The following is a 17,250-nucleotide window of genomic DNA, read 5'->3' as shown; positions in this document are numbered from 1 at the left end:
AATGTTCTCTCATACGGAGTCATCCACTATGACTGATACATAACAGTGTGTTACAACACATCAAACAGGGGATTAAAGCACTATACATGACATGTTATTCCCTGGAAATGTTTAAAAAATTGTTCACACCTATCAAGTGTAAGTCCTAAACTTACCAACACATTCTAAATTGTAGCCCATACATAAATGTCATTTTCTACACTCTTCGGCTTTAAGTGATTGGAAATGTTTTTTTCTTTTCTTTTAGAACAAAGAGGTTTATATTTACCTGCTCTGTGCAATGGAATTGCACAAAGCGACCCCAAAATCTTTTCTTCTCAGGTCCCCCACTGGAAACCCTGGCTCCTCCCCTCCAAGTGCCCCCATAGAAAGCTGCTTTCCACGGGGCACTAGTGCAGTCTTGCTCCTGAGCTTCGCTGTCTGCACTACTTTTTTTTTTTTTTTTTTATTAGTCCGCAAACGTGCAAACTACAACGAAAAACCCGTAAGTGATCACAAAAAATGTGCAAGTGCGAACACCACACGAAAAAGTGCACTTAGGGGTGTGTTTGTCCTACCCCCGGAAGGGTTGGACCGTTCACCCGATCCCCCGGGGCACGAAGCTCCTGACAGGGACAAGGTTCCCATTTGGTCCTCCTGGCCAAAAGGCCTGGTGGACCACCGTTCCTTATGCCCAGCCGAAGCCGGACATCCAGTACTAGGCAAGGGGGTTCTCCCGAAGAGAAAACCCCCTAGGGATCAGGGGAGGAAGGAACCGTATGGCCACACATCCTCCCCCTAGACTTCAGGTAAGGCCCGAGGACCCACACCCTCCATCCGTGAAAAACACACACATAAGAACAGAAAAAGTGACAAAACGTGGGAGTGATTAAATAAATAAATAAAAAATAAAAAAGTGGTACCGTGCCTAATAGTGCACAGACCAGGCCCTGAGGCCTGTAGCAAAAATTGCCCCGGACTTAGCCAAAAGACCTGGTCCTTAGGGCGCTTTGCAAAAAGAAGTGAAAAACAGTGGCCATGTGTCATCTTCACACCGTGGGGTCCCACACCCAAGTGTTACTAGTGACACCCCTGAGAGCGTCTTCCCCAGGGGGCACTGAGTTTGCGGACTTTTTGCGTCCCCAGCCCCAGGCCAGACCAAGGTAGATCCGTCCAAATCAGGAGGTACTGGGTCTTTCCAGCTTTCCCAGAGGAATTACTCCCAAGGTCCCAGAGCGTATCGTGGCGCCCCCTGGTTTCTGTCCCTCCGGTCCAGCCTTCCGGACCCCCATCATACCAGTGAGGGTACTATACAACAACCATCCCCGCAAAGCTAGAATGGTCGGGAGCACCCCCACTGGACACTGATAAGAACAGATACTACACTTGATCTTAGCCAAAAGGCCGAGAAGCGATTAGCAGACAGCGGGACCCATCTCCACCCCCCGTTCTTTCATCACTGGCTTTGACAGCAGTGGAAGCCAATGGCTCCTGATACCTCAGCAAAGCTAGTGAGACCAGCAAGTGAGGGGAGAGAAGAACTGTAGAAGGGCACAGCGCAGGATTGAATGAGGGCTCCGGTATGTAAAGGGGAGGATGAGGGGGATTATTGATGCTTAAACATTTTGTTTCCTTAATGCAAGGGCTGCATTAAGGTAGAAATGTTGCGGCATCACTTTATATGCGGGGGGGGGAGGGGGGACAAAAACTGATTTTTTTATTTTTCTGTACTGCCTTGTAACTTCTTTCTTATGGAAAAAACGAATAAATAAAACACTATTGAAAGAAAAAATATGTTTAGGCTTTATAACTTCCATTACACCCAAACTGATTTCTTTACTTTGGAAGTAAGTAGCAGAGAAAGATTAACCACTTCCAGACCGGACACTTTTACCCCCTTCCTGACCAGGGCAATTTTCAGCTTTTAGCGCTATCACACTTTGAATGACAATTGCGCGGTCATGCAACACTGTACCCAAATGAATTTTTTACCATTTTTTTGAGACAGATAAAGCTTTATTTTGGTGGTATTTATTCACCACTGGGATTTGTATTTTTTTTGCTATGTAAATGAAATGTCCAAAAAGTTTGAAAAAAAGTGTTTTTTTTATAAAATTTTGCAAATAAATAATATTTCATCATAAATCTTAGCCAAAATGTATTCCGTTATCTTTTTAGTAAAAAAAAAAAAATCCAAATTAGTTTATAACCAAAAATTATAATTTTTAAACTTTTTTTTTACATACTGTCACCCTAGCAGTACAGTGTCACCATGGTGACACTGTACTACTTGTGGGGGGTGATGAAGATTTTTTTTTTTTTTACACAGATTGCTTTTACACCCATATAGGATGTAAAAGCAATCATTTCGCTTTCTCTCTGTGTGCATTCTTGCACTCATTGAGAAGTACTGAGTGAGCTGTGATTGGTCACAGCTTGTCACATGGTACAAGGCTTTTGTGAATAGCCTTGCACCATGTGACCTCTGTGACCATTCACAGATTTCCCACGTAGTAAGCAATGATGTCACAAGTGACATCTTGCTTACTAATTTGCATGTGATCACTGATTGGCCAATCAGTGATCACATGATCGGGACCTCGTACAGAGGTCCTGTCCGACGATCGGTGTGTCACTGTGTCCGGAGGACACAGCGGGCACCGGATCGCGGTGCTGCGTGCTCCCAGGGAGCGTGCACAAGCAGGGTGCGGGGAGGCCGTTTATAAATGGCCACCCGACCCTGCAGTGCCACCGTCCGGCCGTTTATATGCAACGGCCGGTCGGGAAGTGGTTAAACCCATCGCCAAGCCCTCTCCCATCCTTCACACAACTGTGACAGGTTGAGCACAGCAGTTTCACCTGAACTACTGTTGTCCCCAGCCTAAGTAAGGTGCTCATATCATACCAAAAGATTCACTGGGTTACTGGATTCTTGGTAGATACACTACATATAGATAAAACAACACATGTATGTACAAAAACAAGCAGCAAATCATTTCCTCTCTGCCTCATCCAGTTTAAATATTTCTAAACTGGACTACACAAGGCTGCCAAAATCTGAACACCAATTAATTACAACAAGTGGCTGACTTGTGTTTAAATACTTAATTACAGGGAGTACTGATGGTGTTTTTTTGCACTTTATAAATGAAAGAATAGTTTATGAGCAATGTAGTCTTATGCATCCATATTAGTACAGAATTCATAAAAGGCCTAGACAAATGAGAGATTAAAGATAAATTAGAAGCATATTCATAAGACCATGAAAAGTCCATTCACTAGACATTTACTGGTGGTAAATCATTCCCTTTATATTAAAACAAATTTAATGGATAAGTTCACCTTTAGGGTTCACCCATATTTAGGGTGTAACGTGTTACTATGCAGCACCCCTGCTCACCCCCTACCCCATGACAGTGGGCAGGGGTTCTTCTCCCCGCACCCGCTGTCACATTTTAAAAACAACATGGCTGCACAGGGCTCTGACCACATAGTCACATCATTCATTCATAGAGATCTGTGAATGAATGAACTACAAGTCCCGTCTTCCACCACAGCAGATGGTCTGCAGTGGCCTGACATTCCACCTATATTTCCACTAATCAAGGGTGCAATGCTTTGCATGCTCCAAGTAGAAAAGAAAAAAAAAAAAAAAAAAAAAAAAAAAAAAGATAAAATGCACATTTTTTTTTTTTTATTTTTTTTTTACTAATGGAGAACTTAGCCTTCAATAGGAAGATTCACATGCAGTGAAAGTTCAGTGAATGTCCCATTCACTGCTTGAATATGCCCCAAGTTAGTAAATTGAAAGGACAAATGAAAACATTATCATAGAATCAATACAAGAGAAAATGCCAAAACAAAAGCAAAATAAATATATTAAAAACTATATAAATAAATCAATAAGAATTGTTCACTTACAGATTTCTTTCCTTTTTTGTCTTTTTTTCCTTTCTTCACCACTTTATCTGAAAGGAGACAGAATGTTAGGATAATGCAATGCGGTCATCTGTATGATCTGTAGACACACACAGCTGAGTAAGCAGGAAACAGATCGGGGCATATTGCCAGCAGCAGGCAGGCTGGATGTACTTCCAGCTAAAAGGTAGGGAGTCTAAAGCAGCATTTTCTCCAGGGAAGGTAAGTATTTTAAACCTTCTATTTGGCCACTCGAGCAAAGCTATAAAAACACAGCACAGTGGCATAGTGGTTAACACTTCTGCCTTGCAGCACTGGGATCCTCTGTGCAAATTCCAGCCAGGGCACTATCTGCATAGAGTTTGCATGTTTTCCCAGTGCCTGTGAACGTTAGTAATTCTTTACTAACGTGAATGGATGATTCTAAGCAACTCACAAGACAGGCTCGTAAGTTAAGTGGCTGCTGTCTAAATTGGCTCTAGTATGTGTATGTATGTATGTATGAAGATCCAAAATGTAGATGGTAAGCTCCTAAAGGCAGGAATGAATGAGAATGTACAGTGTGTAAAGTGCTGCCTAAATTGTTGGTGCTATATAAATGCCTGTAAATATACAATTCTGTGCAACATGATGATACAAAGTTACAATGCAACTGACATCTTACCTTTACAGCCCCCTCCCTCATTCTCAATTAGTTGGTGCAGCCCCAGGGAGGTCCCAAGAAAATACAGACTTTCTGAAAGTCCGAATGTAGGCCAAGCGTTAGGGATCCAGGTATGACCAGAAATATGTGGACCGACACAGGGAAGTAGCAGGCTTCAGAGGTGGAATGGTCAGGCAGGCCATAAGGTACTGTCAGGTGCCGCCTGGCAGTGTCTCTAGCAGCCCACAGCACGGATTTCCTCAGGGCGCGGGGTCTAAGTCCCAGCCTGCTATTCACCAAGGCCCCTGATGGTGGGGATGGACTTGGTGCAGACTGGAACCAGGTCGCGACCCCTGAGTGTGTCCGGCTGTGGTAGAGAGTACTGGCAGGGGAGTGCAGGAACGGAGTCTGATGGGAAGAGGCAGGCAGACTTACTAAAGGTGATCCGCGCGGGATGGATGGATCATCGGGTGAAGTAAGCTTAGTCAGACAGCCCGGGTCGGTATCGTGCGGGCAGCGTGGTACAGGAGGAGCAAGCAGAGAATGGTCGGGGTCACAAGCCAGGTTCAGCAGGTAGCGGGCAGCGCGGTACCGAGGATCAGGCAGAAGGATGGTCAGGCAAGCCAGGGGTTCAACAGGAGATGGTCAGCAGAGGTCAGGATCAAAGCAGGGTCAGTAACGAGCCAGGAATACAGGATACCAGGTACAGGGGCTCATGGGAAACATACACCAAGGTCCTGATCACAGGCCTGGTCATTCCTTAAATACACCTGCAATCAGCCCCAGGTGTTGGCTGACTACAGGAGTGAGCTTCTGGCTGCTGAGAGCACCCGCTGGTCAGTCCTGGTACTGCAGCCCACACGGCAGGTGAGTCCCACCACCAGTGCTGAGTCCATTCCTGACAGTACCCCCCCCTCAAGGAGCGGCCTTAGGACGCTCCAAACAGTCCCTAGTGGGCAAAATGTTCCATCGCCCGGGTCAGGTAACTGGATATCTTACTGCCGGAGTCAACCGGCTGGCTGGGTTTCCTGCTGGCAGACTTCTCTTTATGTAGGGGAACCCAGGAAGGCAGGTCGCTGGACACAGGATTTCCAGGAGCAGGCTGGGAATCAGTTATTGGCCAGTTTAGCTGGACATCAGGGGCTGGCACATCGGGCTCGGCAGCGGGCAGAGGCACGTCAGGCTCGGCAGCGGGCAGAGGCACGTCAGGCTCGGCAGCGGGCAGAGGCACGTCAGGCTCGGCAGCGGGCAGAGGCACGTCAGGCTCGGCAGCGGGCAGAGGCACGTCAGGCTCGGCAGAGGCACGGCAGCGGGCAGAGGCACCGAGTCACCGGGCAAGTCAGCGGGCACCGAGTTACCGGGCAAGTCAGCGGGCACCGAGTCATCTGGCACGACAGCGGGCACCGAGTCACTCGGCAAGTCAGCGGGCACCGAGTCAGCGGGCAACGAGTCATCTGGCAGAACAGTGGGCATTGGGTCACCAAGCTCAACAGCGGGTAACGAGTCATCTTGCATGACAGCGGGCACCGAGTCATCTGGCACGACATCGGGCACCGAGTCATCTGGCACGACAGCGGGCACCGAGTCATCTGGCACGACAGCGGGCACCGAGTCATCTGGCACGACAGCGGGCACCGAGTCATCTGGCACGACAGCGGGCACCGAGTCATCTGGCACGACAGCGGGCACCGAGTCATCTGGCACGACAGCGGGCACCGAGTCATCTGGCACAACAGCGGGCACCGAGTCATCTGGCACAACAGCGGATCATCAGGCTCGACAGCGGGCATCGGATCATCAGGCATCAGGTCATCTGGCTCGACAGTAGGCATCGGGGCATCAGGTCATCTGGCTTGACAGCAGGCACCGAGTCATCAGGCATCGGATCATCTGGCTTGACAGTGGGCATCAGGTCATCTGGCTTGACAGCAGGCACCGAGTCAACTGGCATGACAGCGGGCACCGGGTCATCAGGCATCGGATCATCTGGCTTGACAGTGGGCATCAGGTCATCTGGCTTGACAGCAGGCACCGAGTCAACTGGCATGACAGCGGGCACCGGGTCATCAGGCATCGGATCATCTGGCTTGACAGTGGGTACCAGGTCATCTGGCAGGACAGCGGGCACCGGGTCATCTGGCATCAGATCGTCCGGCACGACAGCGGGCACCAGGTCATCTGGCAGGATAGCAGGCATCAGGTCATCTGGCTCGACAGCGGGCACCGAGTCATCTGGCATGATAGGATCATCAGGCCGGGCAGGAACCATCAGACCGGGCAGCGTACACTGGGTCATCAGGCTGAACCATAGAAGGCGGGTTCTCAGACAGCAGACTGACCGGTTTGGATACTGGCAGGATGGTACTGGTTGGAAAGAATTTTCGCCTTTTCCTGGTTTTAGTTACTGGAGCACTGTAAGTGCAGGTTTGTAAACAGATAGAGCAGCTGTAGGCAGAGAAGAGCTGGGGGATGGAACAAAGGAAAGAGCAGTTGCTACAGAGGACTTCTTTACAGGGTTAAAGGCAGGATAGGTGCAGCGAGTGGGAGCAGGGTACTGACAAGTGGTAGGTAGTAGGGTATACTGGGCTGTCACTGGGGGTACTGTCGGGAATGCAGGAAGAGAGCTTTGAGCAGAGAAATGATGAGAAGGACTGGTTTGTTGCAAGCTGACTGAGGTTGGGTGTAACAACTCTGACCATATCTGCAGTATGGGTTGAACAAAGCTCCGCTTACACAAAGCCTGTCTGGTCAAAGACTGCACTGCGTTTATACAATCCCTTAGTACCTGTTGTGAACATGCAGCATAATGCTCCAAGAAGCACTCCACATCATCCTCTAATAACCATACCAGGGACTCTACCTGGTCTGCACTAAATGGCGGCAAAAAGTCATTCGTGCTTTCAGGGGTACCAGATGAAGCCAACTCAGCACAAACCTGAATCAAAGGTTGCACCTCAGAGAATTCTGTGCCCTGATCTACTAGAACATGAGCGACCCGTATACATTCTAGCAGTTGATTCCTGGTATACTCCTTCAGAGTCTGATAAGCATAATCTCTGTCATCAAAGACCAGCAGAGACAAATACACAACCTCATCAGGATGCATCCTTCCCAGCAACAAGCCAAGATGGCTTCCCTGTGCAGTCACTTCTGGTCAGGAAGGTTCTTGGTGTTCTGTTAGGGATCCGGGTATGACCAGAAATGTGTGGACTGACACAGGGAAGTAGCAGGCTTCAGAGGTGGAATGGTCAGGCAGGCCGTAAGGTACTGTCACGTGCCGCCTGGCAGTGTCTCTAGCAGCCCACAGCACGGATTTCCTCAGGGCGCGGGGTCTAAGTCCCAGCCTGCTATTCACCAGGGCCCCTGATGGTGGGGATGGACTTGGTGCAGACTGAAACGTCCGGCTGTGGTAGAGAGTACTGGCAGGGGAGTGCAGGAACGGAGTCTGATGGGAAGAGGCAGGCAGACTTACTAAAGGTGATCCGTGCGGGATGGATGGATCGTCGGGTGAAGTAAGCGTAGTCAGACAGGCCGGATCGGTATCGTGCGGGCAGCGTGGTACAGGAGGAGAGAATGGTCGGGGTCACAAGCCAGGTTCAGCAGGTAGCGGGCAGCGCAGTACCGAGGATCAGGCAGAAGGATGGTCAGGCAAGCCAGGGGTTCAACAGGAGACGGTCAGCAGAGGTCAGGATCAAAGCAGGGTCAGCAACGAGGCAGGAACACAGGATAACAGGTACAGGGGCTCATGGGAAACATACACCAAGGCCCTGATCACAGGCCTGGTCATTCCTTAAATACACCTCCTGCAATCAGCCCCAGGTGTTGGCTGACTACAGGAGTGAGCTTCTGGCTGCTGAGAGCACCCGCTGGTCAGTCCTGGTACTGCAGCCCACACGGCAGGTGAGTCCCACCACCAGTGCTGAGTCCATTCCTGACACCAAGGCTCATGTGACACTACTAAAAGCGGAGCTCCAGCCAAAAGGGGAAGTTCCGCTTTAATGCTTTGTCCCCCACTCCCCATTAAGGATTGGCACCTTTGGGGAGCGGGTACATGAATTTGACAGGTACCCACTCCCGCTGTAATTGCCTAGGCCAGGGGTAGGCAACCTGCGGCTCTCCAGCTGTTGCAGGACTACAAGTTCCATCATGCCTCTGCAAGTCATAGCTGTAACTGTCAGTTTTGAAATGTTGCAATGCCTCATGGGAAATGTAGTTCCACAACAGCTAGAGAGCCGCAGGTTGCCTACCCCTGGCCTAGGCAATCAGAAGTTGTCCTACCTCCCTCCCTGTAGTCTTCTGGGACACGTGACAGGTCCCATAAGACTACGGGCCCATTCACAAAGCGCATCGCCGGATCGCTTCTCGTGCATGCGTAGTGGGCACCTGGCTGTGAAGCCGCAAGCTGTCACAGCCGGGTGCCCACACTGACGATGCCGGCGCCAGGGAGAGCAGACAGCCAATAAAACCAGCGGTGGTGAGGACACCGCTGGTCTGAGGGACAGGTAAGTGGCTGTATTTTAAAGGTCAGAAGCTACAGTTTTTGTAGCTGCTGACTTTTTTTTTTTTTCAGCTGCTGACTTTTTTTTTTTTTTTCAGCTGCAAGTCCGCTTTAAGCCGTGCAACAGATCACCCAAGCTCTGAGCACTGCATGGTGGGAGAGAGTATAGTATTGTCTACACAACACCAAAATTCCAGGCCTGGAGTCTTAGGCCCCCTTCACACAAGGCAGATCTGATTTTGCTCAGCAGGGGATCCATCTGCTGATCGGAGCTGCCAGATTAACAGGTCTGTGTTCATATGTAAGGGTACATGAAAGTGGTATTAAGCCCAAAAATGTTATATATATATATATATATATATATATATATATATATATAAAAATATATACACACACACATATACATACACACACACGTTAGACAAAAAAATGGAAACACTACATGATTTGAAGGTGTGAAAGCAACATGTTTCGCATTGAGAGCAAAAATAACGTTAACATACTTTTACTTCCGCTGTGTGATGAGACACCTAGCTAACAGGTGGGAAGCTTCACTTTCATCATTCACTGCGTGTACTATTAGTAATACGGAGTCATGTCAGAGCTTACTGAGCCTCAGAGGGCAAATTGTTGTTGCTGCTTAGCTGGTCCCTGTGTGACTGAAGTTGACAGTTTATTTGACCTGTCACGAGGTACAATATCAAAGGCTATGATGGCATATACTGTATCCATGTCATCTGATAAGCATAGTTAACATGGTCAAATGACCGAAAGAGACAAAAAGGACATTGCACAGGATTGTGACCTGGATTAAGGAAACTGCAAAAGTGACTGTAGAGTTCAATCTCAGTCTTCGAGTATTAAGGAAGAGCAATACACATTCTGAAAAGTAATTACACGAATGACATTATCACTGAACAGTTGTGCACATTATACAGCTTTGGGTACAATCCGCTGCAACTATTAGTCTTCACCATCGCCTATGAGGGACGGACTTTAGTGGCGAGTATAAGCAATTCAATATCATTGTTCCATGCTGAATGATCTGGACATTTTCCCAAGTGCCATGGCTGATGCTTATATAAGCGACTGCTCACAGTAATTACACTGAACTGCCATTGTGAGGATATGTCTAATCAAGTTATCGCCGAATATACAGGCCCATAGCAGAAATGTAAATTGTTCTGGTCCATAGGGGGTGAACAGGTTAAAAAAAGGTTGACTTGTATTTTTTCCATGCAGCTATTATTATTTTCCATGCAGCCCCCTCTGCCAATCCCTCCACTGGCTTCCGATTGCCCAACGGATCAAATTCAAAATCCTAACACTGACATACAAAGCTGCCCACCATACTGCCCCAAACTACATCACTGACCTAATACCCAAATACCACCCAAAACGCACTCTCCGCTCCTCACAAGACCTCCTTCTCTCTAGTTCCCTGGTCTCCTCCTCCCATGCCCACCTCCAGGATTTCTCCAGGGCGTCACCCATCCTCTGGAACTCCCTACCCCAATCCATTAGACTATCACCTACTCTCCTTTAGGCGCACCCTGAAAACCCACCTCTTCAGGGAAGCCTAAACCACCAACAAAGAAATTTGTGAAAAGAGATTCACAAGAAAGCGGCTACATTATGGACAGAATGCGATACTCAGAAAAATTTCCAAAAATTATGCTTTATTACACATTAATGATTGACAATTGGGCAATCGCCCTGGTTTACCATCACCGCAGTATGAGACAATACACACAGACCTAAAACCATTAAAATCACACCAAGACCGGTCTGGATATATATGTGCTGCAAAGGCTGTGACAACCATAGTCTAGAACATTTGCAGCACCGCACATAGGTTACACTCCCTGTAGGAGGTGTTTTCAAAAAATTGTACCATAGGTATATAATATCACATGCTATGCATATAGGCAAATAGCCTACACCACCCCCTGCTAAATGCTGATCTCCTCCACTCTTCCTACCACTTCATCCCCCACAGCTATCTCCTCCTGTGCCACCATCCCCTCCCTCCTAGATTGTAAGGTCCGAGGAGCAGGGCCCTTGAACCCCTCGTGTATCGCCTTGTATTGTTATTGTACTGTCACATGTATTGCCTCCCTTTGTAATGTACAGCGCTGAGCGAACTGCTGGCACTTTATAAATCCTGTATAATAATAATAATGGGGAATCTGTCATCCCCTGTGTATTGTGCGAACACACCAACCAATCAGAACGGTGTTGCTTTTCTTGCTCCCAGGAAGAGAGAGCAGAGGTAAGTCCTCCTCACTACACTAGCGCAGCTTCGTCAGCCAATCACAGGCTGAGGGTGGGCTTTGGACCAGGCTACACTGCATACTAATGCACTGTCCGCAGAGCGGTCCTGGCTGCGCTGTCTGCATCATAGGACTGGCTGAGCAGAGTCATACATACAAGCTGGTGGTCGAGATAAAAATGAATGTGTCAGCCATTGCACAATCCACTCCCAGCTGGTGTGCCAGGAGAAGAATCAGGCTCCCCTATTAGGTGAGGCCAATACTGGGCACATGGCCGTCTGGGTCAGGGGGGCCCATGGCCTTCCCTTATAAGAGAAGCCTATCGTGGAGTGTCAGGCTACAACCGAGGGTCCCCTTGTGGAGACACCCCACCCTCACCTGTCTCCTTCCCCTCCTCTTCCTCCAGATCCTGTTTTCTGGGCATCTTGCTGACGTGACGTTACGCTCCGCTTCCCGACCGATTCCTCTTTACTCACGTGGCGCGGACTATTCACGGAGGAGCCGGCGAACACAGCCTGCCCAGAAACCTCGCCCACTTTCAAGCCGGCGGACCAATCGCCGTTTTCCATGCGCCTTTCCAATGAAAGATAGCCCACTATTGGTGCACCTAGGGCGACTCTTGATGCTGAAACGCACGGTGATTTCCAATTGGTCGCCTGTCAAACCAAAGCGAGGCGCGAAACTCATATTCTCCGCCTATCGGTCCTGAGGCGTGAAGCACATTTTGTGTTCCCATTGGGCGAACCGCTAGTTCTTTCGTAGCCAAATCTTCGTTGGTCATTCGAGGTCACTTGACAAGAACGCTGCAGCTGAAACGTCCTCATTGGCTTGCCTTGGGGAGCGAAGAGAGGCGTGATACGCTCGCTGAGCGCTGGTTGGTTAGTGACTTTGAGGTGGAACGCACAGGGGGCATTTCCTGTTGCCCGAGCTGAGAGAGGCACATTGTGGGTCCCACTCGTGACTTTAGTGGGTTGTTCTTACCAGCTAGAGACAAGTTGTTGTCTGGCAGTACAGAGTGGGCTCAGGAAGGGAGAGGTCCCCTGTAGGAGTAGAAGACCCCTCCTGAGGGAGTGAGAGGCAGGGACAGTGAGCATGAGGCCTTCTCCTGGAGGGGGGTAGTGCTTATAGGCCTGAGGTAAAGGCTCTGTCCTGCAGGGACCAGTGCAAAGTGAAGCAAGGTGAATCCTGGAGGGACCATAATTAGCACAAAAGGCCTGAGTTTGGGGTGTCAGCTCTTTCTGTAAGAGGCTATTGTAAGGACTGCATCTGCATGGACAGCAAACTGACTGATAGCCATTGGACTACAGAACCTTCAGTTCCTGGGGGGACCATAATCCGCACAAAAGGCCAGTTTCAGTCCTGGTGGGTCCAGCCCTTCTGTAAGGGACCAGTGTTCTTTCAGGGACTATTGACCAATGAGACTACAGGACGTTTAGTCCTGGAGGGACCATTATCAGCACAAAAGGTCATTATTTGGTGGATCCTTCAGTAAGGGTCTGTAGTTATTTCAGGGACTGCATGGACAGTTGATTGACCATCATAAATTGTAGAACATTTAGTCCTGGAGGACACTTCCAGGGTAAAGAGACCAAAACCTGGAGGGCCATCAATCAGTTTACATGTTCTAATGCTCATAAGGCATAAAAGGTAGAGTAACCTTGAATGGGACCAACATTTAGTATCTGTATTTGAAGATGATTATCAGGAGCTTGACAATCTTGTAGGTCATACAAACATTGATTTAGGAGATCTTGTGAACTTGTTACGCTGTGCTTAGTTAGGTCTTAAGAAGACATTAAGTGGGACAACATCTGGAACATCCTTTCTTCGTTTAGAAATCCCTCTCCACATAAGAATTAGAACATCACACAGAGCCGGGCTTCCCTTTTTGTTACATAGACATTTAGGTAAGGCTTAGCCAAGCGGGTTACTGAGACTCTTAGGGGTGGTATTGGCATTGTCGGGGTCTCTTGGAAGAGGCATTAACCTCATTTATAGCTCTTTGCCGGAAGTTAAAAATGCCCCGCAAGAAGCCATTTAGCAACAAGCAGAAGAAGAAGCAGCTGCAGGACAAAAGGGAGCGCAAGAGAGGTAAGTGCTGAATGCCTGTGTTTTGTACAAAATATAATAAAAGGCATGCAGACCATAGTGATCATTATTATGTATTTATTTATTTCAGGTACTTGTATAGCGCCATCAATTTACGCAGCGCTTTACATATATATTGTATTTTTACATTCACATCGGTCCCTAAGGCTGGCCATACACTATACAATTGTCTTGAGAATTTTGCTTTAGATTTACCAAAAATCATATAATATGAGGTCAAACCTAAACAACACTTTCAATTGTATCCAATTAGGCAGATTCTTGCACTTCATGGTTGAAGGTAAATCTAAAGGAAATTGGGCAGAAAATTGTATAGTGTATGGTGAGCCTAACCCTCAAGGGGTGTACAATCTAAGGTCCCCAACTCCCAGTCATACATACACATACTAGGGGAAATTTAGACAGGATCCAATTAACCTACCAGCATGTCTTTGGAGTGTGGGAGGAAACTGGAGTACCCGGAGGAAACCCACGCAGGCACAGGGAGAACATGCAAACACCAGGCAGGTGATGCCGTGGTTGGGATTTGAACCAACAACCCCAGTGCTAACCATTTAGCCATTATGCTGTCCATTATCATTATATAAGGTTCAGGGCTAGACCTCTTCTCTGAAAGCTCAGTAATAGCCACCATTCTACTTTCATTTTGTAAAGCGCTGCATAAACTGTTGGCGCTATATAAATCCTGTATAATAATAACATAATAATGTCATGGGGGTTTTTTTTTGCAGAAGGTCTTTGTAACTGTTTTAATATGATAGTGCTTTGTGATGCTCAGGGGCTAGTTACATCAGGCTGAACTTGAATGTAAATGTTAAAGAGCTAGTCTTCTGTTCTCACACCTCATAAACCCACTCACAGGCTGCCAGTGCCCGAAACAAAATGTATTTGCATAAAATACACTGCTCAAAAAAATTAAAGGAACATTTGAAAACACATCAGAAGTCAGTGGGGAAAAGTCTCATGCTGGATATTTGCATATCTATACTGATATGGACTGGGTCATGTGTTAGGAACGTAAGGGTGCCCCATCGTTTGATGAAAATGATCAACCTACAGGGGACTGAATTCAAAGACACCCCGAAAATCAAAGTGAAAAAATGATGCAGCAGGCTAGTTCATGTTGTTGAAATTTCATTGCAGCAACTCAAAATGGTACTCAGTAGTTTGTATGACCCCTGCGTGCTTGTATGCATGCCTGACAACATCAGGGCATGCTCCTAATGAGACGACGGATGGTGTCCTGGGGTATTTCCTCCCAGATCTGGACCAGGGCATCACTGACAGTCTGAGGTGCAACCTGGCATCGTATGATGGACCGAAACATGATATCCCAGAGGTGTTCTATTGGATTTTGATCAGGTGAGTGTGGGGGCCATTCAATGGTATCAATTCTTTCATCCTCCGGGAACTGCCTGCATACTCTCTCCTTATGAGGCCTGGCATTGTTGTGCACCAGGAGGAACTCAGGACCCACTGCACCAGCGTAGGGTCTGACAATGGGTCCAAGGATTTAATCTCCATACCTAATGGCAGTTAAGGTGCCATTGTCTAGCCTGTAAAGGTCTGTGCATCCCTCCATGGATTACGCCTCCCCAGACTATCACTGACCCACCACCAAAACTGTCACGCTGAACGGTGTTATAGGCAGCATAACGTTCTGCACGGCTTCTCCAGACCCTTTCACATCTGTCACATGTGCTCAGGGTGAACCTGCTCTCATCTGTGAAAAGAACAGGGTGCCAGTGGAGAACCTGCCAATTCTAGTGTTCAATGGCAAATTCCAGTTGAGCTCTATGGTGCAATGAGCACAGGGCCCACTAGAAGACATCAGGCCACCCTCATGAAGTTTGTTTCTGTTTGGTTCGAGACATTCACACCAGTGGCCTGCTGGAGGTCATTTTGTAGGCCTCTGGCAGTGCTCATCCTGTTTCTCCTTGCACAAACGAGCAGATACCAATCCTGCTGATGGGTTAAGGACCTTCCTCGGCCCTGTCAAGCTCTTTTAGAGTAACTGCCTGTCTCCTGGAATCTCCTCCATGCTCTTGAGACTGTGCTGGGAGACACAGCAAACCTTCTGGTAATGGCACATATTGATGTGCCATCCTGGAGGAGTTGGCCTCCACCTGTACAACCATTCCTGTTTTGGGGGTTGTCTCATTGTTGCCCATCTAGTGCACCTGTTGTTAATTTCATTAACAATAAAGCAGCAGAAAATGATTACCAACCCCCTCTGCTACTTTAAAGGATACGTTCAGCTTTGGAGCATGTTACATGTTCCACCTGTTTGTAGGGTGGAGCATGTAACTTGTTCCCATAGCTGCTTCCACCCGTCATTCCACCCCCCCCCCCCCCATACGGCTAGCAGATATTCTGACAGGTCTGCAGGAGACCTGCACGGCATCAGCGATCTACTGGAATGCTTTACATGCTCCTTTGGACAAAAATAATAAATGCACATTTTTTTTTACCTGGAAAAAAATAGCATTTATTATTTTTGTCCAAAAGGTGAACTTTTAACTGACCAAATAAATATTCCAGGAGTTTAATTTACTTGATGCTATACTCTGGTTAAAAAATGTTCCTTATTTTTGTTAGCAGTGTATAAGAAACTGAAAACAAAAATTGATGCAGCACTGACTCTTCCCATTCAATAAAAAGTTTTTGTTTTTTTTAATTATTTCCAAGGGTAGCCACCACACTCTATATGTGAGGTAAGTGCCTGGGTGCCTCACAAAGCAAGAACCATATAAAATCTAAAATCAGTATAGAGGCATTCACAGGTCTGGCAGCTGAAATAAATCAAAGCAACCACATTTTACTTCAAGCATTATTTCTTCAGTACTGTGCAGTGTGAGGCAGTCCACCACTTTGGCTTGCACAACACAGCAGCCATTTGAACTAAAAATGGTTGTAAACCTCAGAAATGTGAACAAAGCATATCCCTCTAGAGTGTTTTATATGTCTCAATCCAGAGCACTAAGTGTCATTTCTGTCTGCTGCCTTGCTATCAGCATGAATCACTTTTGACACGTTTTCCTGACACCAAAAGAAAAATGGTGACAGGGGTGGGACCTCCAGCAGATTGACAGCCTCAGCTCTTTTCCTGTGAGCTGTGTGGAAGAGGATATGTCTGTTCCCTCCAATCAGCTCTCAGAGCTCCCCTCATTGAGCTCTGCAGAGTGTAACTTTAGCTGTCCACCTCCTCCCTTTTACTGAGCTCTCAAACACGCTTTATAAATTCAGCACTTTGAATGGATGTATAGAAGAGAAGACTGCAGATAGACAGGTACAACTTATTTACGAGGTTTTGTTTGCTCTTTGTGTATCTCCTGAGGCAAGTCACTTCGTTGGGTTTACAACCACTTTAATTGAATGTCTGTGTGATTTTAATAAAATTCGTTAAAAAAAAAGGGTACAATGCAATGCGCTGAGATCGATACTGCAGCAATCCCACTGTTCCATACCACACACAAGCAGCTGGCCCTAAATGTTGCTGATAAAATGCCGCCACACCCATGAGTGCCTCTATATCTGTGTTGGATTTGTATGGTTATATGTACTGTATATAACCTTCTTTCTGTGTATTACACTAATACTATTATACTGCCATAAATGAAGTCCTGATCTCTAAGGCCTCTTGCACACTGTACTGATGTTTGAGCATCTGTTTTGGATGTAATTTCAGGTGTTTACTTTGTACGTATTACGAGTTTGCGCACACATTATAGTCTTGGGGAAAATTCATTAATATTTACCCTCACAAGCACGCATTTGCATGCATGTGGCATAAATTATCAAAAATGCAGATTTGCCTTCTTTCTCTTTTT

The 17,250-nt window shown here is 47.3% G+C and overlaps 2 protein-coding genes and 1 pseudogene across 2 annotated transcripts in view; 1 reads left to right on the top strand and 2 right to left on the bottom strand.

The window, feature by feature from the left end:
* Nucleotides 1-11,953, bottom strand: part of ABCF1 (ATP binding cassette subfamily F member 1) — an 80,667-nt gene extending 68,714 nt beyond the window's left edge. The window contains exons 1-2 of the mRNA XM_089656937.1: nt 11,690-11,953; nt 3,901-3,947 (exon numbers count right to left, since the gene is read on the bottom strand). Coding sequence (XP_089513063.1) covers nt 3,901-3,947; nt 11,690-11,735 — 93 coding nt within the window. The 5' untranslated portion in view covers nt 11,736-11,953. The remainder of the gene's footprint in view (nt 1-3,900; nt 3,948-11,689) is intronic.
* LOC149441750 (U2 spliceosomal RNA) lies at nt 1,280-1,395 on the bottom strand (annotated as a pseudogene).
* A 156-nt stretch (nt 11,954-12,109) lies between the features above and the next one.
* The window catches only part of GNL1 (G protein nucleolar 1), a 37,297-nt gene continuing 32,156 nt past the window's right edge, over nt 12,110-17,250 (top strand). Inside the window, exon 1 of the mRNA XM_089656938.1 lies at nt 12,110-13,402. Coding sequence (XP_089513064.1) covers nt 13,330-13,402 — 73 coding nt within the window. The 5' untranslated portion in view covers nt 12,110-13,329. The remainder of the gene's footprint in view (nt 13,403-17,250) is intronic.

Source organism: Staurois parvus, unplaced genomic scaffold (assembly GCF_062004578.1).
Source record: "Staurois parvus isolate SC_StPar_1 unplaced genomic scaffold, SC_StPar_1.0 ptg000950l, whole genome shotgun sequence".
Classification (NCBI taxonomy): Eukaryota; Metazoa; Chordata; class Amphibia; order Anura; family Ranidae; genus Staurois; species Staurois parvus.
The sequence above is the reverse complement of the archived record's forward strand: the minus strand, read 5'-3'. Positions and strand labels throughout refer to the sequence as shown.